The following is a 23,226-nucleotide window of genomic DNA, read 5'->3' on the forward strand; positions in this document are numbered from 1 at the left end:
TTCAGCCCCCACGCACATGGTGCGGGGGTGTTTGCAAAAAAAAGCGCTTTTTCACACTTAATCCAACGTCTTGGTCCTTTGAAGGAGGTGATAGCATAGCAAACTAGGCAACCGGACTATAATGCTTTATCACTTTCACTTAGCCATAGGAGCTCAATGGTGGGGCTACTATATAGCCCCTAGAGGCACCGCGCTCTCCGAACTCGGGGCGCGTATGTGCCTGACCGGGAAGCGGTCCTTCGTCAAAGCGGAGGAATTCTAAACATTCCAGTAGTCGATCGAGTGGTTGACCAGTCTCTCGCTATATCATGACAGTCAGTTTTCGGCTTTCTCTACTGAGGTGCTCGCCCGGCCGAACCGGGGCACAATCGCAGTAGTTCTCCTGGTGCCGCGTTAGCCGATGGAGCGGAACGTAAGGCAGCAAAACACAGGAGCCGGGCAAACCCAACATTTGACCAAAGACATGATTCGGAGCTGATGCATATAAGGCCTAACTCGAGACGCCGAACACTCCCTGAGGTATTCGGTCTTTATGATACCGGGCAGAACAATGCCCTAAGCCCCTAGTGTCCAGGTACGGGCGAGAACTTCTGACGCGGCCGATGCCAAAACGCCAGCCTCCTCCTCGGTTATGGTAGGAAACCGGGGGATGTGTATCAACAAGAGACAGTAAGAAAGGTTTACGCAGGGTCTTAATCTGAAAAGAATCCTTGCAACGGGTCCCTGCTGCACGTCTGCGCCTGTGTCTCCGTTGTGCTGTATCCTGGACGGGTGTAGCACGTGCTTCATCTGTAAAAGAGAAGAACTTAGTTTGGAAAAAATATCGTGCAAAAGATGTATTTAAAATAAAGTATGATTTGGAAGATGAATAAAGTTGAGCTTTATTGGCTCTCATTGTTTATACGTGCAGCCCCTTGTAAAGAGGTATGCGGCTGGGAAGCCCCTTGTTTATTTATGCCGGACTCGCCTAACCGTGTCCGAGGTCTGAATGACCTGTTTTTAGGGGCTTTGACCAGCAAGGTCGGATTAGTGTGTGGCTGTCAAGGCAGTCTCACGTTTTCCGTGGTCGAGGAACACTCGGAGTTACCCTTTAATGAGATTATGCCGCGTGGACCGGGCATTTTAAGCGTAAGAGACGCGTAATGCGGTATTGCGTTAAAGCGGGCGAAAGCTTCGCGTCCCAGTAGTGCTTGATGGCTACTTTTGAATGGGGCGATATGGAAAATGAGCTTTTCGCGACGGAGGTTGTCGGATGAACCGAACACAACCTCTAGTAGTACAGAGCCTGTACAATTGGCGTAAAGGCCTGGCGTCACTCCTTTGAAGGAAGTGCTGCTACGGCGAATTTTGGTAGGGTCTATCCCCATTCTGCGGATGGTGTCCTGGTATAGCAGGTTTATATCGCTGCCGCCATCCATTAGGACTTGTGTGAATTGTAGTCCGTCGATTATGGGATCCAATACCAAAGCAGTCCCTCCTGCGTTTCGAACACTTCTGGAGTAATCCTGATGGTCGAAAGTAATTGGTTTAAACATCCAATTTCGGGACTCTGCTGGGGTGGACCGTGCGGCGCGTGTTTTAGCAGGTGCCGCACTATTTTTCCTTGTTATCACATGAAGTGAGTTCACTGTTTTGACTTCTAGTGGGAAAGTCTTCTGTTTTCCGGCGTGCTGCTTGTGGGGTTCGTCGTCGTCTTCGCTTGGTGTGTCGAGCCCCTTGTGTTCGGCGTTAAGTCGGCCGGACTGCTTGAAGACCCAACAATCTCTGTGGGTATGGTTTGCAGGCTTCCCGGGGGTACTATGGATTTGACATATCCTATCCAAGATTTTGTTTAGGTTGGATAGCTCATCACTGTTGTCCTTAAGAGGCAGTGTTTTATTATTCGGCCGAGAGCTTTTGAACCCGGCGTTGACCGCCGTGCTATTTGGGCCATTTTCCTTATTCCGGCGCTGATCTTTTCTGCGTCGTGATTTCCCATTTCCATCCCTGACCTCGGATGTACTCGGGTCGCTGGTGCTGCATCTTGCCAGCCAGCTATCTTCCCCCGCGCAAAAGCGGGTCATGAGGCTTGTTAGCGCGGCCATTGTTCTTGGTTTTTCCTGGCCGAGGTGTCTGGCGAGCCATTCGTCTCGGACGTTATGCTTAAAGGCTGCTAAGGCTTCGGCGTCCGGACAGTCGACTATTTGGTTCTTTTTGGTGAGGAACCTGTTCCAGAATTTGCGTGCTGACTCTCCGGGCTGTTGAGTTATGTGACTTAAATCGTCTGCATCCGGAGGGCGGACATAAGTCCCCTGAAAATTTGCTCGAAACGCATCCTCGAGCTCTTCCCAACTTCCAATGGTATTTTCTGGGAGGCTTTTGAGCCAATGCCGAGCTGGCCCTTTGAGCTTGAGGGGTAGGTATTTTATGGCATGGAGATCGTCTCCTCTGGCCATATGTATGTGTAGGATATAATCCTCAATCCAGACTCCGGGGTCTGTTGTTCCGTCATATGCCTCTATGTTTACGGGTTTGAATCCCGCTGGAAATTCATGATCCAGTACCTCATCGGTGAAACATAGTGGGTGTGCGGCGCCCCTGTATTTAGGTGTGCCGTTGTCTTCAAACACTCGGCGGGTTGTGTTGCTCCCTGGAGTCTTCTTTTTTGGCCCATAGATGGACCTGACCGGGCCATCCTTTTTGCGAGGATCCTTATGTGGATCGTGTGCCGGCTTGTGTGCGGCGCCGCTTGCCGCTCTTAGCCTGTCATCTGGTCGTCTATCCGGCCAGGCGGCCTCTTTCTTTTTTGACTGTGGGGGCTCTACGGCCTCCTCGTCAAATTCGGGCAACAGCTTGCGCTTCGGGTAGCTCTTTGCCTGGTGACTATCGCCGTATTTATCTGCGGTATTGAGTACTTTGCTCCATCTCATTCTGAGTGCGTCCTCCGCTGTTTTGAGCTTCCGCTTTTGCTTCTTCAAACTTCTTGCAGTGGCGACGAGCCTTTTATGAAGGTTCTTATGCTCCGGTGATGTGTCCGGCGTGAGATCGTCTGGACTGTTGTTTTCGCCGGGGATGGGTTGCTTGTCCAATTCATCCTGTTCGGATGGTTGCTTGGTGGCATGTTCGTCGTCCACTGCTTCGCCCTGCTCTAAGGCTGGGTCAGTATGGGTGCCGTTGTTATCGAGGCGGGACTTCGGGCGGCGCTTGCGTCGCCGTTTTGGTTGTTTGTCGGGGGAGTTGTCCTTCGCCACGTCCCGTTGTTCCTCGTTATCGCTTCCTTTTGGTGTATCCACCATGTATACGTCGTGAGTTGAGGTGGCTTTCCAGTGCCCAGTAGGCGCTGGTTCTTGGTCGTCTCCGGCATCGTCGTCCATACCGTCGATGTCTTCGGAGTCGAAGTCTAGCATGTCGGTTAGATCGTCGACAGTGGCTACTAAGTGGGTGGTGGGTGGGCCTTGAATTTCTTCGTCGTCCGCATCCCAACCGTCCTGACCGCAGTCCGGCCAGGTCTCTCCTGATAACGAGAGATACTTTAGCGAACTCAGGATGTCGCCGAAAGGTGAGTGTTGAAAGATGTCCGCAGCGGTGAACTCCATGATCGGCGCCCAATCGGATTCGATTGGAGGGGGCGCGGGAGGTTCGGAGTCCGGCGAGGAGTCCGGCACCTCGGAGTCACGAGCTTCACAAGGGATAAGGTCAGTATTCGGCTCCATCGCCGTAGAGGTTGCAGCCCCCGAGGCGGTGTCTAGCCACCCGTCCTCGATCTGCGCAGCCGGCTCCGAATTGAGGGTCGGAGCGGACTCGTGTGCGGCCTCCAGGGCACTGTCCGGCTGCAGAGCTAAATCATGCCCATCGTGACAGTGCGGCGCGCTCGGCTGTGGCTCGAATCCATCGAAGATCAAGTCTCCGCGGATGTCAGCCGTGAAGTTCAAACTTCCAAATCTGACCTGACGGCCAGGGGCGTAGCTTTTGATCTGCTCCAGATGGCCAAGCGAATTGGCCCGCAGTGCAAAGCCGCCGAATACGAAGATCTGTCCGGGGAGAAAAGTCTCACCCTGGACTGCGTCGTTGTTGATGATCGAAGAAGCCATCGAGCCTATCGGTGACGACACAGAGGAACTCTCAATGAAAGCACCAATGTCGGTGTCAAAACCGGCGGATCTCGGGTAGGGGTCCCGAACTGTGTGTCTAGGCGGATGGTAACAAGAGACAAGGGACACGATGTTTTACCCAGGTTCGGGCCCTCTTGATGGAGGTAAAACCCTACGTCCTGCTTGATTGATATTGATGATGTGGGTATTACAAGAGTAGATCTACCACGAGATCAAGGAGGCTAAACCCTAGAAGCTAGCCTATGGTATGATTGTTGTTCGTCCTATGGACTAGAGCCATCCGGTTTATATAGACACCGGAGAGGGCTAGGGTTACACAGAGTCGGTTAAAATGGTAGGAGATCTACATATCCGTATCGCCAAGCTTGCCTTCCATGCCAAGGAAAGTCCCATCCGGACACGGGACGAAGTCTTCAATCTTGTATCTTCATAGTCTTGGAGTCCGGACGATGATGATAGTTCGGCTATCCGGACACCCCCTAGTCCAGGACTCCCTCATCGACCAACATCTCGATCGCACAAGCCATCTGTGAATAGGCCTTGGGAACGATCGAGAAGAACTTGCGGACCACAGCGGGCTCGTCGATGTTGTCACGGAGCAACTCATGTCGAGTAACTAGAGAGTATAGGTGCATATTGAAGTCATTGATGCTCTCGTCATTATTGAACTTGATCGCCTCATACAGCCGACGGAGAGACGTTGCCTTGGCTTCGCGCATGCAGCTCACACTGAGCCGCATTGTCTTGATCGTGCCCCGGGCATCCTTGGTCGTGGCCTTCATGACGTGCGTGGATACCATCTCTGACGGCATCGATCACAGCAGGCACTCCATTGTCGTGTGATCTGTGTCGAAGTCTGTTGTCCCATCGTTGATGGCGACCCAGAGCTGGCGCACCTCTAGCCCGACTTGCATCAGGAGGGTCCAAGCAGCTTAATTGGTGCGCGCGAGTATAGGACGCGTGCCACCGGTGTTGCGCACGCTGGTGAACAACCACAGCGCTGCCGCTGTTTTCCGTCTCTGTCTCGCTCTTCTTAGGGCTGCTAAGTCCCGTTATCCTCATAGGCGATCGAGCAATAGGGCTCTGGTATCAAATGTGGGACGGACCCCTCCCTGTGGTTCACCGGCAATCACTAGAACGGAGGAAGAGAGAGCACATGAGAGAGAGAGAGAGAGAGAGAGAGAGAGTGTGTGTGTGTGTGTGTGTGTTTTGCGTCGCGTTCAACCTGCAACTTTTCTGCCTCTTTTCCTTTTATTCAGATAATAGAAACTCTAACATAAAATGGAAAAACTGGCCATGATCTGGGTAATGAACACCGCCATCCCAGCGCTCCCCACTCGTCACCTGCCATGCCGCCGTGACCGTTGCATCATGCAATCCCACGATCGGGTGAAAGCGTCAAGAGATTCTAACTAACTCGGCCGAGTCGTCGCTCAGCTTATTTCTTGCTAACTTAATTGAAGAAAGGTTCTACTGTCTAAACTGACGAAACTGGCGAAAGTTCACACCTAAGCTTGACGAAACTGAACCGATGTTTAACTGCAACAGTTGTTGTATCAAGCTACTGCAAGCCTATGTTTGCTGATAGTGCAACTAAACGGATAGCTTATGATCTAAATAACAACTGGTTTTGTTTTTCTCATAAGTTTTTCCTATTATAAATTTGCCTTATGTTAGAGCAATCTAAGCTTATGTCTGGCGGCAGTTTGTGTTAGTTGTTCGCACTCACGCAAACGGATCATGTATTGAACTTCTCAGAAGTACTAATCATTTGGCATTTTATAGAAACATGAATGGTACATGTGAAACCTTTTAGAATCTAGGATAATATCTCAGCTAAATAGTAAAAGCAAAATAAAAAAGAAACTTCAAATGAACCATTTGAAACCAAACTGAAACACCAAGGAAACTACATAGAAAACTGTCATGAAACCTTTTTGAAAACAAGATTAAATCCGTCAAATATAATTAATCTGAAACCCAAAATGAATACCATTAAACATTTTGGACCAAATCTGTCCTATTTCACTGATGTTTGACATAGGCTTTCGTATACCATGCCCCATGGAAATATAACGTACTGGATGTTTATAATTCTTAGCTGACTCTTGCATCAATTAATGCAGGTTGTCATGCTTTTTGGAGAAGATGGTTAGGGCAGTCCAGTGCTCCGACTTGGACTATATCTTAGGCAGGACACCATTCAGTTTCTTATGATGTGGCACCATATTTAGTGTGGAAATAGATGTTACCATATCTTATTCTAGATATAGTTCTTTGCATCAAAACCAAGATATAACACATTTCTTTTCTCTCTCAAAACACATTAAATAAGATCTCTTTTAGGTACAACAAATAATAATAATAAGATACACCATATAACGCGTCAAAAAAGAAGATACACCATATAAGCTAAATATTGGAGTACATTACAATGCATTGGATGGGCTATATCTAAGTGTTATTTAAATATGATATTTTTTTTGCGGGGTTAATGCATATGATATTATAGTCTAACATATATAAAATGCAGTTGGAGTACCCTTATGCAGTTCCTCGTATTTGGATAAGCACGTAATTATTGCAATTAAGCACGAAATTATCGAATAATTAATTGTTTGCATATAATTTCTACTCCCGGGGGACAGCGGAAGAGCCATAAATAGACGAAATCCAGATTTTTGGACCCCAGTTCCCTTGAGTGAACTGAGCTGGCTGCGCAGATCACGAACCTAACTTGATCGCCATGGCTGGTCCTACGTTGATAAACTGCCTGCTCGCCGTCTCTCTCCTCTCCTCCGTTGCGGACGCGCAGCTCTCGACGACTTTCTACTCCAGGTCCTGCCCCAGCCTGGAGAACACCGTGTGGATGGTGATGAAACAGGCCGTCGTCAAAGACCGGCGGATGGGCGCGTCGCTTCTGAGGCTCTTCTTCCACGACTGCTTCGTCCAGGTGATGACTCCTCAGCGTCGCACTTGACTGTAAAGTCTATACCTCACAGTTCGTATGATAATTCTGACATGCATGTACTGCTGCAGGGCTGTGACGGCTCGGTTCTTCTCGACGCCGGCGGCGAGAAGGCCGCCGGCCCGAACGCCAACTCCCTGCGCGGCTTCGAGGTCATCGATGCCATCAAGGCGCGTGTGGAGGCCGCGTGCCCCGGCGTCGTCTCCTGCGCCGACATCCTCGCGCTCGCGGCGCGCGACGGAACGTTCCTGGTGCGTGCCGGCCGGCCAAACTTAGCCATCGACTCCCGGGGTACTCTGCTCATTGCAACTTACTAACTTTCATTTTTAGAATCTTATTATTGATGTGTCTGTTTTGTTTGAAGCTCCACGGACCGACCTGGCCAGTGCCGCTCGGCCGGCGCGACTCGACGACGGCGAGCCAGTCCCTCGCCAACAATAACCTTCCCTCGGTGAACTCCAGCCTCGCCACGCTCATCTCCATGTTCGCGAGGCAAGGGCTCTCGCCGACCGACATGACGGCGCTGTCCGGCGCGCACACCATCGGCCAGGCCCGGTGCACCACCTTCCGCGACCGCATCTACGGCAACTCCAACATCGACGCGACCTTCGCGAAGCGGCAGCAGCGGACCTGCCCCCTCTCCGGCGCGGACAACAACCTGGCGCCCTTGGACGTGCAGACCCTGAGGGCATTCGACACCGCCTACTACCAGAACCTCATGGCTCACCGCGGCCTGTTCCGCTCCGACCAGGAGCTCTTCAGCGGAGGGTCGCAGGACGCGCTGGTGCGGCAGTACAGCGCCAACCCCGCACTCTTCCGGAGCGACTTCGTCAAGGCGATGGTGAAGATGGGCAACATTAATCCTCTCACCGGCACCGCCGGCCAGGTCAGGAGAAACTGCAGATTCGTCAACAGCTAGATGAAGAGCCGAGAAGATGCAACGGAACCTCTCCAATGTTGCATCGTAGCAAAACATAGTATACCATGTGTAGTATCCATCTTTCGAAAAACACAAGAAGTGATGCATTCATACAATCGCAACAATTGCATATTCAAATCGCCCTTTGGTTTAGACTATTTGATGGTCATGATTTTACAGACAAGCTCTTTTAAGATGGTCCCAAGTGATACGAGTCATCTGTTTTTGTTACTCCCTCCGTTCATAAATATAGGTCTTTTTAGAGATTTTTAATATAAACTACATACGGATATACATAGACATATTTTAGAGTGTACATTCATTCATTTGCTCCGTATATAGTTCATATTGAAATCTCTAAAAAGACTTATACGTATTTAGGAACGGAGGGAATAATATAGCGGCTAAATATTAGTATTAGTACCTCTGATATAATAACAAAGAAAACTATTTTCTGGTTAAAGCACATAAGTAAATATTAAAATTATAATAATACTAGTAGTTAACAATATCTCTATTTCTATTTTTGGTTTCATTACTAGCTCACCATGCATGTACTTATTCTATTTGTTGACACTTGGCATATGCTAGTAGCCTAGTACTACCTCCGTTCCAAAATAGATGACTCAACTTTGTACTAACTTTAGTACAAAGTTGGGTTACTAACTTTAGTACAAAATTGGGTTACTAACTTTAGTACAAAGTTGGGTCATCTATTTTAAAACGGAGGGAGTATTAATTATTTATGAATTTTAGATAGAACTCGTCATTTTTCTAGAATACATGTACAGTGTATCATATAAAAATTGTGTGCAAGTATGTGGAGTATTTTTTCACAGAATATTTATTTTTGTGACAGAATATATTTTAACCATTACTTACTTATAGAATTTGGAAAAGATGGGTTTATACCATTTTAACACTTAAATATATGGTATCACACGCGTGTCTTACGAATTAAAAAATAAGTCTGGACATTTTTTTTCTAATAAAATTGTCCAAGTATATATGTTGTACAAACTTATCATGTAATGAAAGGAAAGATAATCATTTTTTAAAATAAATGCATGTATGTGTTGTATATTGTACAACGAACCAACCATATATAGTGCACAGAAAATTTTCCATATTTAGAAAGCGTGGACATTAAATTTGTCAAAAATAATGCTTTCAGTTTGCCCTTGATCAATCGACGACTGGGGTCCAATTCCTCACTTACCTCTTTTTCTTTTGAACATCAGTACAGACACAAACGATCGTATACACGCGCATACACTCACCCGTATGAATGCACACAGGCACACACTACCTCTTATGGTGTAAGAGGGAGCATATTAAAATCTCCTCAGACAGGCGAAAGACAACAATGTTAGTATCTCGTTTCAATATTGATATCTCTCTTTATTGCGACTATAATCTTTATCATATTTAATAATTATTGCTACCAACACTTAAAAGATTTCCATGTATATTTTAAAGGTGGTATTTTAATGACTTACAATTAATACATCCATCCGAATATTTTGAAGATTTTCCATATAAACATGCCATGCTGGTATGATCATCATCATAAATGCTGAAAAGCAAAATGTGACCATCTGTTTATATTACAATGAATATTTTATGGGGCTCATTTACCAGAGATTATTATTGGAATGGCATGGATGTTGATTTAGAAATCTCTTCAGAACTCATAACAAGACTTGGAGGATCTTGCCAAAATATGCCCAAATGCTCTGAACTGAAAGGCGAATAAAGTGCAAGGTTCTAACCAAAGATGGTTCGAAGGATCCGGATGACACTCAGTAAGCTGCAGCCTCCACTTCGAAGGTTCTGAATGGCATATAGTTGAAGGCTCCGAATGGTACAAGATTCAGCATGGAAAAGATTTGAAGGCTCTCAATGGAATTTGGCTGGAGATTTCGACCACTTGAAAAACAGAGAGATATAGGGTAGGAAGTATGAAAAATTTAAGGGTTTTAGAGTTTGATATTCAAGCACTTTGTAAGAAAAGCTTCACCTCACAACCCTTAATCCCATTTTGAATGCATCAACATAGTTATGGAATTGAACTTATCTTGGATCACAAAAAGCTATGAAATGATCCTTAATCTTGCCAACACTTGATCCATAAGAGTTGAAGGAAACAGAAATAAGTGTTTTTTTGCGAAAATAAACACAGAAAAGTGTTTAGCATATGAAATGTATTTTTTACACAACCATATTAATATGGGTAGGTAAATTATGGGCTAACATACCACATTAATAAGTGAACCCTCCCTCCATTTCTAAATATAAGTTTTTTTAAAAGAATTCAACACAAACTACATACGGATGTATATAGACATATTTTATAGTGTAGGTTCACTCATTTTGCTCTGTATTAGTCCATTATTGGAATCGCTAAAAAGACTTGTATTTATGAATGGTGGTCGAATATTTGTGCCCTGTTAGTGTAATTAATTATCTGCTTCTGTTAAGAATGACCAATGTGATATCTCAAAAGAAAAAAGGAATGACCAATGTCCTCACAAGAAAAGAAAAAACTAATGAACATGCTCCCTCTCTTGCCAGCTTACCAGGCTACCAGCGTCCTGGCCTTTGCCACTTTGTATTTTATTTTAGTTTTTGAGAAATTTGCCGCTTTGGTCTAGAGAGCCATCAACGTAGCAGACTTTACGAAAAAAAAAAACAGCAGGCTACAACGCGGGAGGGTTCAGAGCCGCTTTCGGATGAGCGGCGCTAAGCGTACGGCGTTTCCGCTACGATTTTCTATACGACAGACGATCGAAGCCATCCATCCATGGAATCGGCCAGCAATCAAGCCAGCTGCGAGTCGGACTACGCTTTCGTCTCCCCTCCCAAACCCCCATCAATAAATTGCAGCGAGAGCTCAGGAACCAACCGCCAAACCAGAAGCGACGGGAAAGAGAAGAACAAGGCGAGAGAGACCATAGTTGCCATGTTTTCGGTACGGTGGGAACGAGGAACGGGAACGGGGGATGAGAGTCGGAGGCTGGAAAAAATAGGGTACAGCGGGGGTATACATCTCTAGAACGATTTTTCTAAAGCGGAAACACGATCCAATCAATTCCGGTACGATGAATCCGGTACGGTACCATGGAATGAGGAACGTGAATCGTCGATCCATGAAGACTAAAATAAATCATTTCCTTCCTAATGAAAAATTTATTAGCAGCCTTGGAGTAATTGGAGAGCAGAAGAAGGAGTTATTTAGGGGATTGGAAAAGAACAGGTAGAGAGTAAAAACGAGGAGTTCGTGATTGATATGGTTGACCTTTTGCTTACTCAATCGATTCAAGATTCAAGACTGTTGAGTTGCTGAACCTGAATCGACGATCCGGCTGCGGAAACGCCGAATCCGCATCGAATCTTACCGAATCGACCCTCGTTCCCGAATCTGATTCTGGGTCGATGAATCCGGATCGAGGGACGGCCCACCGTTCCCCGTTTCCGGCTACTTTGAGAGAGACGCACACGATCAGAGACCCAATTCCCAAACCCGCGAGCTCCCGGACGCTGCTTCGTCCTCGCGTCGACCCGTCCATCGGCGACGTCTTGGATCTACCTGTCGGGATCGCCATGATGAACCCGGAGATGATGAAGGTGGCGGCGGAGCAGATGCGACGCATACCCGCCGGCGACCTCGCCAGGATGCAGCGGCAGCTCATGTCCAACCCGGGCCTGCTGAAGCTCGCAACCGAGAGCATGAAGAAAATGACGGCCGACGACTTCAAGCTCGCCGCCGAGCGCCTGAACCACGCAAGACCAGAGGAGATGCTCGACATGACCGAGAAAATCGCCAAGGCCAGGCCCGAGGAGCTCGCCGCGATGAAGGCGCAAGCCGACACTCAGGCGTCGTCCGCGATATCCGCCGCCAGGATGCTGAAGCGGCAGGGAAACCAGTTCCATGGCCGTGGGCAGTACGCCGATGCCGCCGCCAAGTACAAGCTCGCCAGGGACAGCGTGAAGAACAGTGTGCCGTCGGCGGCCGGGCGCGCTCTGCAGCTGCAGTGCAGCATTAATCTGATGGCTTGTTACCTGAAATTAGGCGAGTTTGAGGAGTGCATCAATGAAGGCTCGTAGGTTCTAAGCTATGACACGGGCACTGCCAACGCGTACTACCGAAGGGGTCAGGCGTACAAAGAGCTGGGAAACCTCCAGGCTGCTGTTGCTGACCTGAGTAAAGCCCGTGAGATGTCTCCGGACGACGAAACTGTCGCTCAAGCTCTCGCAGAGGCAGAAGAAAAACTTGCGACGGAAGGGGAACAACAAACCTGCCAAAGGGAGTTGTTTTTTTTTTTTGCGACAGAAAGAGAGTTTTATTCCATAATCACGGGGTTACAATCGAGAGGCACCAACTCCTCAATACAAGGTGGGCTCCTTCCCAGCCATACAGCAGTAGTAAACTCCGTACGACTATACAATGCCAACCGATGTGCTACCCTATTCTGCTCACGCTTTATTTTTGATGGAACAAACTCCCGATCCTGAAGATGACGCTTGATCTCTAGTACCAAATGCCCATACACCGACCTGGACATACTATCCCCGGTCATTGCAGCTAATGCCGTTGATGATTGAACCACAATTGGCAAGGATGTGTGCTGCAGGGCCAAGGCCATACCCTGCATTATTGCATGTAACTCTGCTTCCAGCGTGTCATTACAATTGAAGATACATCTGTAAGCCGCGGAGATCACCCCACCCTCATGGTTCCGAAGTATCATTCCTGCTGCCGCCGACCCGTCCTCTTGCATGAAGGCGCCATCGACCAAAAGTGCAGACCAGCCCGTGGGTGGCCGCGGCCATTTCAGAGGTACTGGCGGAGCGGGTACCCCGGCGTTTGCACCCCGGACCGCTGGCATCTTCCCCTTGAGGATATCCTCCGTGGAAAAGGTACCACACAGGCTCAAGGAGTTCATATAGCTTTGAAGGTAATTCGACGTTGCCGTTACGGGCGGCTCATCCTTTCCGTGTATAAGGTCCATTCGAAGCGACCAAATCCTCCATAACAACATGATCGTGCAATCCCGCATGTTATCATCGCAATTTGCCAGGACGTTTAAGAGCCATTCCTTCCCAGTATCATGGAGCAGCTCCTTGCTCGGTAGACGCCAAACAAATCTCATTTGATCCCATATCCTCTGCGCATGCTCACAGGACACAAGCGCATGAAAACTAGTTTCCTTTTCTCGGCCACACACCCGACAGCCATCTCTAGTAGATATGTGACGATACTTCTTGCATTCGTTCGTAGCCAACGCTCCAGAGACAACCTTCCAGGCCATAATCCGCATCTTTAGCGGGATTTTGGAGCCCCAAATCCGCTGCCAAATGGGTCTCTGACCTGACGCATTACTGCTTGATGAGCTGAGCCTCATGGAATGCTGGACTGCCGTTGCTAGATGATAGGCACTCCGCACCGTGAATTGTCCAGACCGCTCCGGGGCCCAATCAAAGAAATCCTGCCCGTTTCTTGGAGATGTGTGTATCTTCACTATCTCCCTAACATCCATATCCCAAAAGTACTCCCTGAGCCTTTCGACATCCCATGCTCCATGCTCATTCAGAAAATCAGCCACCCGATTATATCGACAGTTCCTCTTAGGAGTAATTGGTCTGAAATTGTGACCCCGAGGAATCCAAGCATCTCTCCAAGTTTTTATCATTGCGCCGTTACCAACGCGCCATATAATGCCCTTTTTCACCAAATCAAGACCATGAACAATACCCTTCCAGACCGCTGAACTGTTCGTCGAGAAAACAGTGTCAAGTAAACTTCCCCTAGGGTAATATTTGGCCTTAAGTAATCTCGCACAAAGGCTATCTGGGCTATCCAAGAGGCGCCAAGCCTGCTTGGCCAGCAGGGCTTGGTTAAACGCCGTCATGTCTCGGAATCCCATGCCCCCCATTGCTTTGGGTAGCATCATCCTTTCCCAGCTTAACCATGCCATCTTTCTTTTACCATTTTCCACGCCCCACCAATATTGCCGCATCATCTTGGTAAGATCATCACACACTGACGTCGGCAATTTGAACACACTCATTACATAGGTGGGAATTGCCTGAGACACTGCCTTGATCAGAATCTCTTTATTTCCAACCGAGATATATTGTTCACTCCAATCAATAAGAATTTTCCTCAATCTATCTTGCAATGTCTCAAATTGCCCCTTGTGCACTCTCCCTTCCGGGACTGGGAGTCCAAGATACTTTGGTTTGAAAACCTGCTGCGTCACCTCCAATATATTCTTGATCTCATCCACGACTTGCCCACCGCAGTTGTCAGAAAAAAGGATGGAACACTTCTCGGGGTTTATAAGTTGACCCGTCGCCGAGGAATAAGTGTTCAACAAACCCTTAACAACATCCGCTTGCTGGCCTGAAGCTTCAAAAAATAGCAATGTATCATCCGCAAAGAGGAGATGAGAAATCACCGGTGCACCCCGACAGATGCTCACCCCGTTCAAGCTACCTTCACTCACTGATTTAGATAGAAGAGTAGATAACGCATCAGCAACAAAGAGAAACAAGAACGGAGACAATGGGTCACCTTGACAAAGGCCACGCGAAGGTGAGAAAACCTCCAGTAGTTTCCCATTCAGTTTAACCGAATACCGGACAGATTTAATGCAAGACATTATCCAAGCGATCCACTGCTCCGAGAAGCCCCATCTACAGAGGGCCTTCTCTAGAAAGTCCCAGTCGACCCGATCATACGCCTTTGAGAGATCGAGTTTGTACGCACATGCCGCCCGACTGGTGTTCTTCACAAATTGTATGTGATGGATGCACTCAAAAGCAATAATAGAATTATCCGAGATGAGCCGGCCCGGAATAAAAGCACTTTGATTCTCAGAAATCAACTCCGACAAACAAGGCCGGAGCCGGTTAACCAAACATTTAGATACCAACTTGTAAATAACATTGCAGAGGCTGATCGGCCTAAAGTCTTTGAGCTCCTTGGGGTAAGGAACTTTCGGGATGAGGACGATCGCCGTATCATTTACCCCTTCTGGCATGGTGCCAGTGTAACGCCCCGGATTTGATGCGCCAGGTGCCGCCAGTTATTCGCTGTCTTTGCCATGTCATTTTCTTGCGTGTTGCATTTTATCATGTCATCATGTGCATTTCATTTTGCATACGTGTTCGTCTCATGCATCCGAGCATTTTCCCCGTTGTCTGTTTTGCAATCCGGCGCTCCTATGCCCTCCGGTGTCCCCCTCTTCTCTTTTTTCATGTGCGGGTGTTAAACTTTCTCGGAATGGCCCGGGGCTTGCCAAGTGGCCTTGGTATACCACCGGTAGACCACCTGTCAAGTTTCGTGCCATTTGGAGTTCGTTTGGTACTCCAACGGTTAACCGGGTAACCGTAAAAGCCTCCTTCTCTTTGCAGCCCAACATCCCTTCCAAAGTGGCCCAAAACCCATCCAACTCCCCTCCATGCTCTCGGTCGTTCGATCACGATCGCGTGGCCGAAAACCGCTCCCCATTTGGACTCTCCTAACTCCCTCTACCTATATATTAGCCCCATCCCCCGAAATCTCGGGCAAACCCTAGATCAAACTCCACCCGCCGCCGCCGGACAAAAATCCGGGCAGCGGACATGTCCGCACCGCCGCCCTCCGCCAATCGGCGTCCGCCACGTGGCCCCCAGCCACCCGCGCGCCGCCGCCGGCCCGCAGGCCCAGCGCCGGCCCCCGCGGCCCGTCGCCTCGCTCGCCGCCGCGCCCCGCGGCCCGTCGCCCCGCCGCCGCCGCTCGGGTCCCCGCGACCGTCCGCCGCCTCCGGTGGCCCCGCCGCCGCCTCGCCGTCCGTCCGGCCTCCGTCGCGCCGCGCCGGCCGGCCTCCTCGCCGCACCGTGCCTCGGCCCCGCCCCTGCCGCCCTTCTCCGCCTCCCCGCGGTGCCGCCCTGCCGCCGGCCCGCGCCGCCGGTGCCGCCCTGCCGCCGCATGGCGCCGGCCTCACCCCGCGCCGCCGGGACCTCCTCCATCTCCCCGGCCAGATCCGGCCTGGCCGCGGCCGGATCCGCCCCTCTCCGGTCGCCCCGGCCCCGTCTTCCCCGCCTCCGGCCCCGTCCGCTCCGGCGAGGTCCGGCCGACCTCGGGAGTTGCGCCCGATCCAGATCCATTTCGGAGGTTGACCCCAATTCCTCTAAGTCCCAGATTTCTGTAATTTTCATGCCATGTTCATCATGCCTTATCTTTGCATCCGTAGCTCCGTTTCGTGTGTGTAATATGTCAAATTGTTCGCCTCGACGAGTACATCATTTCATTCCATTGCATCATATTCATTTGAGGTCATATAGATGCCTGAATCATTGTTGTGAGAGTGCTTCATGATGTTTTCTGTTGTCTGTTAACAGAACGAGCTCTTTTGTCATTTTTGCCATGATTGATGTGTGCATCCTATGAGATTGATGTCTACATGTGTTTTGAACTATGCTATGTCTTCTTTACAGAGGTGTTTACCATATATTTTTGTGATCAATGTGGTGACTAGCACAAGCATGCAAACTAGGCATCGTGATGTTGCCGATTTTAGTCCCTGTTCTGATGTTATTTTGATGTCATGTAAACTTGATGCTACAGAGAGATCCATGCATATTTTGAGATACTTCAGTAAGAGTGTTTTGAACATGTGGTTGTTGTCTATCCATTCATGCCCTTGGTTGCAATTATGGAGTAGCCTAGCATGTCATTTGAGTGCTCTACTTTTGCTTCAAAATGTTTCCTGGCAGATTGTTTACATATTCAATTTGGCCAAGCTTGCTATAGTTGATTCTTGCATGCTATGGACTTGTTCTTAACTTGGTTTGTTACACAAACATGTCTTCTTGATGATGCTATGCTTATCTTGTCATGCAATGACTTGTGGTGAGTGTATCGAGCTTGTTAAGTAGTGTTCATGATGTTGCTGTTTTGCTAGGCTGAATCTGTTATTTCGTGATGCTATATAAACATGTTGCTACTAATCATTCTATGCATAATCTGGAGATGTTATATAAACATGTTTTGATCTACATGTCATCCTCTAACCATACATGCCCCTGGTTGCATTTATAACTTGCTGTAGCTTGTTCATATCTTGCTCCAAAGTTGCTTGAAAATGTTGTTGTCAGCCTGTTAACATTAAGTTCACTTGTTTCCATGTGTTTTGCTAGTGATCCATATACCCTATGACCTTGACCTTGCCATGCTTAGCTTCACAAACATGTCTTCTTACTGTTGTTTGCCTTGCCATGCCATGTATTGACCTGTAGTGAGTTGCACAAGCTCATTTACATGCCTCCATAATTATGTTCCTGCCATGTATGAATCTGTAATATAACTTGATATGTTTACGTGGGTGCCATCATATTTTCTTATCCTTTTTGGCTTATGGTCACTAAGGGACTTTTAATCTATGCATTTAGTAGATTCATGCCATGCCTTTGTTTGCCATTATAAGTTCCTGTAACATGTTGTTTGATAGCTCTAAACATTGCATCGTGATGTTATTTTCTGCGAAGTCTGAAATTGTTATTACTTGCAATCTTACCATGTGTGTTTGAGCATGTTCTAGTGATTTCTAGAGATAGCTCAGTGTTCATGTTTTGTTGTGCTTTACATGTACATCATGTCCATGCCTTTTGTTTTCTTGTTGAGGTCCTGTAGCATATTGTTTTGATGCTTGCAATATGCCTAGTTGCTGTTTCGGACAGCTTGTTTTTTAAACTTGTATAGAGTGTGTGTTGAACCGTTGCTCCGTTTTGAGTGTGCTCTATATGGAACTTGCTTAGAATTGCATGTAGCTTCATATTATCATGTTGCATCCATGTTTTGAGGTGTTTGCTTGATGTTTGAGTGCATTTTGCATCAATGCCATGTTTGACTTATTTTGCTCATATCTTCTAGGCCGTAGCTCCGAACTAAATGAACTTTATATGTAACTTGACTAGAATCTCGTGTAGGTCATCTTTGTGCATCTTAACTTGCTGTTTAACAACTTGAACATAAGGTTTATCCAGATCTGGACCAACTTCGAAATTTGCATATGAGGACTTACCGGAATTGTTATATGATGTTTCCGGCCTCATTTAAACTTGCCTTAGTGTGTTGCTCTTGTTTGCATCATCTCTTGCCATGAGTAGCTTCATGTAGCTTTGTCATGCATCATGCTTGTTGTGCATCATGTCTTGTTCATGTGTGGTGTGTTTACCTATGTTGTGTGCTTCTTTTCGATAGTTCCTGTTTTGTTGCGATCGTGAGGATTCGCTCGTCTCCGGTTGGTTCGGCTTCATCCGTTCATCTTCTTTATGGACTCGTTCTTCTTCCTTGCGGGATTTCAGGCAAGATGACCGCTACCCTGGATCTCACTACTATCGTTTCTATGCTAGTTGCTTCGTTCTATCGCTATGTTGCGCTACCTATCACCTGTTTATTCAAGCCATCCCATATTGCCATGAACCTCTAACCTTTGACATCTTTCCTATGCAAACCATTGCTTGGCTATGTTACCGCTTTTGCTCAGCCCCTCTTATAGCGTTGCTAGTTGCAGGTGAAGTTGAAGATTGCTCCATGGTGGACAGGATTTTGGTTGGGATATCACAATATCTCTTATATTATTAATGCATCTATATACTTGGTAAAGGGTGGAAGACTCGGCCTTTTGCCTAGTGTTTTGTTCCACTCTTGCCGCCCTAGTTTTCGTCATACCGGTGTTATGTTCCCGGATTTTGCGTTCCTTACGCGGTCGGGTGATTTATGGGACCCCCTTGACAGTTCGCTTTGAATAAAACTCCTCCAGCAAGGCCCAACCTTGGTTTTACCATTTGCCTCACCACCACCTATCCCTTTCCCTTGGGTCGGCCAACCCGAGGGTCATCTTTATTTTAGCCCCCCCGGGCCAGTGCTTGTCTAAGTGTTGGTCCGAACCGGGCAGACTGCGGGGCCACCTCGGGGCAACTCGAGGGCTGGTTTTACTTGTAGGCTGACCTATCCGGTGTTGCCCTGAGAACGAGATATGTGCAGCTCCTATCGGGATTGTCGGCGCATCGGGCGGCTTTGCTGGTCTTGTTTTACCATTGTCGAAATGTCTTGTAAACTGGGATTCCGAGTCTGATCGGGTCTTCCTGGGAGAAGGTCTATTCCTTCGTTGATCGTGAGAGCTTGTCATGGGCTAAGTTGGGACACCCCTGCAGGGTATAATCTTTTGAAAGCCGTGCCTGCGGTTATAGGCAGATGGGAATTTGTTAAGGTCCGGTTGTAGATAACTTGACACCAGATCCGAATTAAAACGCATCAACCGTGTGTGTAGCCGTGATGGTCTCTTTTCGGCGGAGTCCGGGAAGTGAACACGGTTTCTAGGTTATGTTTGACGTAAGTAGGAGTTCAGGATCACTTCTTGATCATTACTAGTTGACGACCGTTCTGCTTGCTCTCTTCTCGCTCTTATTTGCGTATGTTAGCCATCATATATGCTTAGTCGCTGCTGCTGCCTCACCACTTTACCCCTTCCATTACTTTTAAGCTTTGCTAGTCTTGATACCCATGGTAATGGGATTGCTGAGTCCTCGTGGCTCACAGATTACTACAACAACAGTTGCAGGTACAGGTTATGCGATGATCATGACGCGAGAGCGATGCTTGCTTGCGTTGAGTTCTTCTTCTGCTTCTTCGATCAGGGGATAGGTTCCAGGTCGGCAGCCTGGGCTAGCAGGGTGGATGTCGTTTGAGTTTTTGTTTGTGATTCATCCGTAGTCGGATGATGCTCTGATGTATTATGATGTTGTATTCGTGTGGCATTGTATGCCTCTTGTATGTATCCCCATCTATTATGTAATGTTGATGTAATGTTATCCACCTTGCAAAAGCGTTTCAATATGCGGGTCTATCCTTGGTGGGACCTTCGAGTTCCTTTTGGATAGGGCCGCATATTGGGCGTGACAGCCAGAGACAAAAAACTCCAACACAGCAGCTGTAATTTCAGATTTTAGAGCTGCCCAATTCCGTTGATAGAACCTAGCCGGGAAGCCATCTGTGCCCGGAGCTTTAAGCGGGCCAATTTGAAATAGCGCATTCGAAACTTCCTCCTCAGTAAATGGCGCACATAACATGGCGTTCATCTGATCAGTCACCTTAGGCCCAATAGCCTCAAGAACAACATCGGGATGGAGAGTCGGGTCCTTCGTATACACTTCCTTGAAATAGGAAGTAGCCATGCGTTCCATGTCCGATGGAGAGGAGCACCATGGTCCATCAGTTCGCCGCAGTCTCTGTATGTAGTTCCTCCATGCTCGCCACATAGCTCGCTTATGCAAATATGTCGTATTTCGTTCTCCCTCCTTCAGCCACGTAATACGCGACCGCTGTAACCACATCATTTCTTCCCTATATAGCATCTCATCGAGTTGAGCCATCTTCTGGCGAATCAACGACCGATCCGCATCTCGAAGCTGTAGGTCAGCCAGCTCAGATCTTAACTTCTCCAATTCTGTGACAACGTGGACGAAATTCTTCTTACTCCACGTCCTAAGTCCATTCATCATTTCATGTAGGGCGTCCCACACCGCCGCCAGATTACCGGCCGGTTTGCTCTTTCTCCATCCACTCGCCACCACCTCTGACAACGCGGGATGGCGTTCCCACATAATCTCATATCGAGGGAAGGCCGCAATCCGCCTCGACTCCTCAAGAACTAGCCGAACCAAGATCGGACAGTAGTCAGAACATGATGTAGCAAGGTGAACAACTTGCGCGGCCGGGAAGAGCTCCCTCCACCCCTCATCCGCACAGGCTCGATCAAGGCGAACTCGCACGTTCTTCTCTCCCATCTGCCCATTATCATATGTAAATGGAAACCCTGAGAAACCGAGGTCCCATAATTCGCATGCCAACAAACAGTCCCGGAATAACCCCATCTGATTTTCAGAGCGCTGGGCTCTAGACATATGCTCGTGCTGCCACATTGCCTCATTAAAGTCTCCACACACTAGCCACGGCTCCGACGAAACCGCACGGAGACGGGAGAGAGAACTCCACATGTGATGACGGTTTTCCACACGGGGTTCACCGTAGACAAACGTCGTTCTCCAGCTTTTATCATTGGCCACATCTACAATTCGCACGTCTATGAACCGTGCACAAGACTCCAACACCGTCACCTGCAACTTCTCATCCCAAAAGAGAGCAAGACCTCCACTCAGGCCGTCACTCGACACGCCAGCAAAACCCTTCATATGCAATCTCCACCTCATTTTCTCCATCTTTGAAGAGGCCTGTCTTGTTTCAGACAAGAAAACAAGCCCCGGGGAATTGGCTTTAGAGAGGGCCAACACCTCACGAACTGTCCGGCGGTCCCCCCCCCCCCCCGGCAGTTCCAGACTAGGATATTCATTGCACCCGGCAGTCCTCCTCGAAGGAGGCCGCCGATCTATCACCTGACACACCGTTTGAGTCCATACGAGGCCTCTTACTACCCGCACTGCTGGTAGGCGAGGCATGTGCATCCTCACCGTTCCCCTGGGTCAGCGCAAGCACCCCTTCGGCCCTACCAACTCATTAGCATCCTGTCCAACATCCTCCATGGATAGTCTTTTGCGCGCTGCTGGTTCTCCTTTCTTGGATATGTGTCCTTCCTTGGCAGGGCTTGTAGCCGTATCAAGCAGGTCCGGGTCGACCATAGTCTTTCCCGGCGACATCTGCTGGTTAGAATGAGGCATATGTTGCTTCTGACTCCTTCCCCGGCCAAGGCCATCATTGGCCGGCGGCTTATTCAGTCCATCAGCATATAGCCAAGGCCCATACTTTTTGTCCTTCTCCTCATGCACCCTTGATCCGCACTCTTTGCAATCATGACCAATGAGCCCACACACACTGCAGAAGCGTGCCAATTTCTCGTAACGCACCAAGTAGACCTGGCGTTCTTTCCCCCTGACTATACTGACAAACTTGGTGAGAGGCCGGCGAACGTCATGCCGGACCCTAACCCTAATGTAGTCACCACGAGTATTCCCGTTTAGTCTCATCTCCAAGATCTCGCCAGAACTTTTCAGCAAATTTTCCACTATGTTCTTCCTGCAGAAACCCTCCGGGATCTTGTGAATCTGTAGCCAAATTGGCATAAACACCATGGGAACTTCCTCTGCCCTTGTAAAACCATCATATGGAACCATCAACATGAGTAAATTCCTGAATAGCCAAGGCCCTTGATGCAGCATACGTTCCCAGTCACCCAAGCAAGATGCTTGTACAACAAAGAGCTTCGGACCCACCGGGCGAAACCTGACCGGTTGCGCGGTGTTCCAGGCTGCCCGCATATCCTTGTAGAAGGCCGTCTGGCTGAAAGTTTTCTTGGTGTGAACCCTCGCCAGCGCGAGCCATCTCACACTCTCGTTGATCTCCGAATCCGCCTCATCGATCACCAGATCATCAAAGTCCTCATCTTCCAGATTGAGTTGTTCCATGAAGTCCCCAAGATCCGGCGTTCCGCGAGAGCCGCCGCCAGCGCTGGTGCCTGACTGGGCGTCCGCGGGAGACTCCATCGCTACCGAGGCAGGGAGGAGCGTGGTTGACCGATCGCGCGATCCGCTCACGGGGAGGGAGATCGATCGGGACGGAGAGCACTCAGGGGCGACGGCGTCGCCCGAGAGGAAAGAGAACCCTAGCCTTGCGCGAGGGGACGCCAAAGGGAGTTGTTATTGAAGAAATTTTAGAAGAAGATATTACTTCTCATCTGTCAAGTGCTCAAACGAGTTCTTCTTCTACTGCTGCTGAGCATACTGTTTCACAGCCACACGACGGAGCACGAAACTCGACACAATCTGACTCTTCAGAAAGCTTGGTAAATATGTCTCAGGTTGCTTCTTCATCAAGCGGAACAATCCCTGTTGCTCCAAATTTTGGTTCGAATATGCCGCCTGGCATGGTTGGTATGGCAGACCCTGCTATGTGGGAGATGTTTACCTCCATGATGGAGAACATGAGTCCTGATGAGATGGCAAACATGAGCGGGCTGCTCGGTATCGAGATGTCCAAGGAAGATGCTGCCAACGCTCAACAGGCTATGTCTTCATTCTCTTCACAAGATTTAGAGAAAATGATGAAATGGATTGGCAGAGCACAGCGAGGAGTCGAAGCGGCAAAGAAGACGAAGGACTGGCTCCTAGGCAGGAAAGGCTTCATCTTCGCTATTGTCATGCTCATCTTGGTGTTCATCCTCCATCGGCTTGGGTTCATCGGGTAG

At 48.5% G+C, this 23,226-nt stretch overlaps 1 protein-coding gene and 1 pseudogene across 1 annotated transcript; both read left to right on the plus strand.

Moving 5' to 3' along the window:
- Positions 1-6,837: 6,837 nt before the first annotated feature.
- On the plus strand, positions 6,838-7,978 carry LOC123156322 (peroxidase P7-like). Its single transcript, XM_044574460.1, has 3 exons — positions 6,838-7,044; positions 7,131-7,310; positions 7,424-7,978. Exons 1-3 carry the CDS (start codon positions 6,838-6,840, stop codon positions 7,976-7,978), a joined length of 942 nt encoding a protein of 313 aa, XP_044430395.1.
- A 2,931-nt stretch (positions 7,979-10,909) lies between these two features.
- LOC123156318 (outer envelope protein 61-like) lies at positions 10,910-23,226 on the plus strand (annotated as a pseudogene).

Source organism: Triticum aestivum, chromosome 7B (assembly GCF_018294505.1).
Source record: "Triticum aestivum cultivar Chinese Spring chromosome 7B, IWGSC CS RefSeq v2.1, whole genome shotgun sequence".
Lineage (NCBI taxonomy): Eukaryota > Viridiplantae > Streptophyta > Magnoliopsida > Poales > Poaceae > Triticum > Triticum aestivum.

Excerpts from the sequence above, each read along its gene's own strand:
- LOC123156322 (XM_044574460.1), top strand. The coding sequence starts at position 6,838 with ATGGCTGGTCCTACGTTGATAAACTGCCTGCTCGCCGTCTCTCTCCTC. Across the intron at positions 7,045-7,130 it reads TCCACGACTGCTTCGTCCAG|GGCTGTGACGGCTCGGTTCT; the intron begins GTGATGACTCCT and ends GTACTGCTGCAG. Across the intron at positions 7,311-7,423 it reads CGCGCGACGGAACGTTCCTG|CTCCACGGACCGACCTGGCC; the intron begins GTGCGTGCCGGC and ends TTTTGTTTGAAG.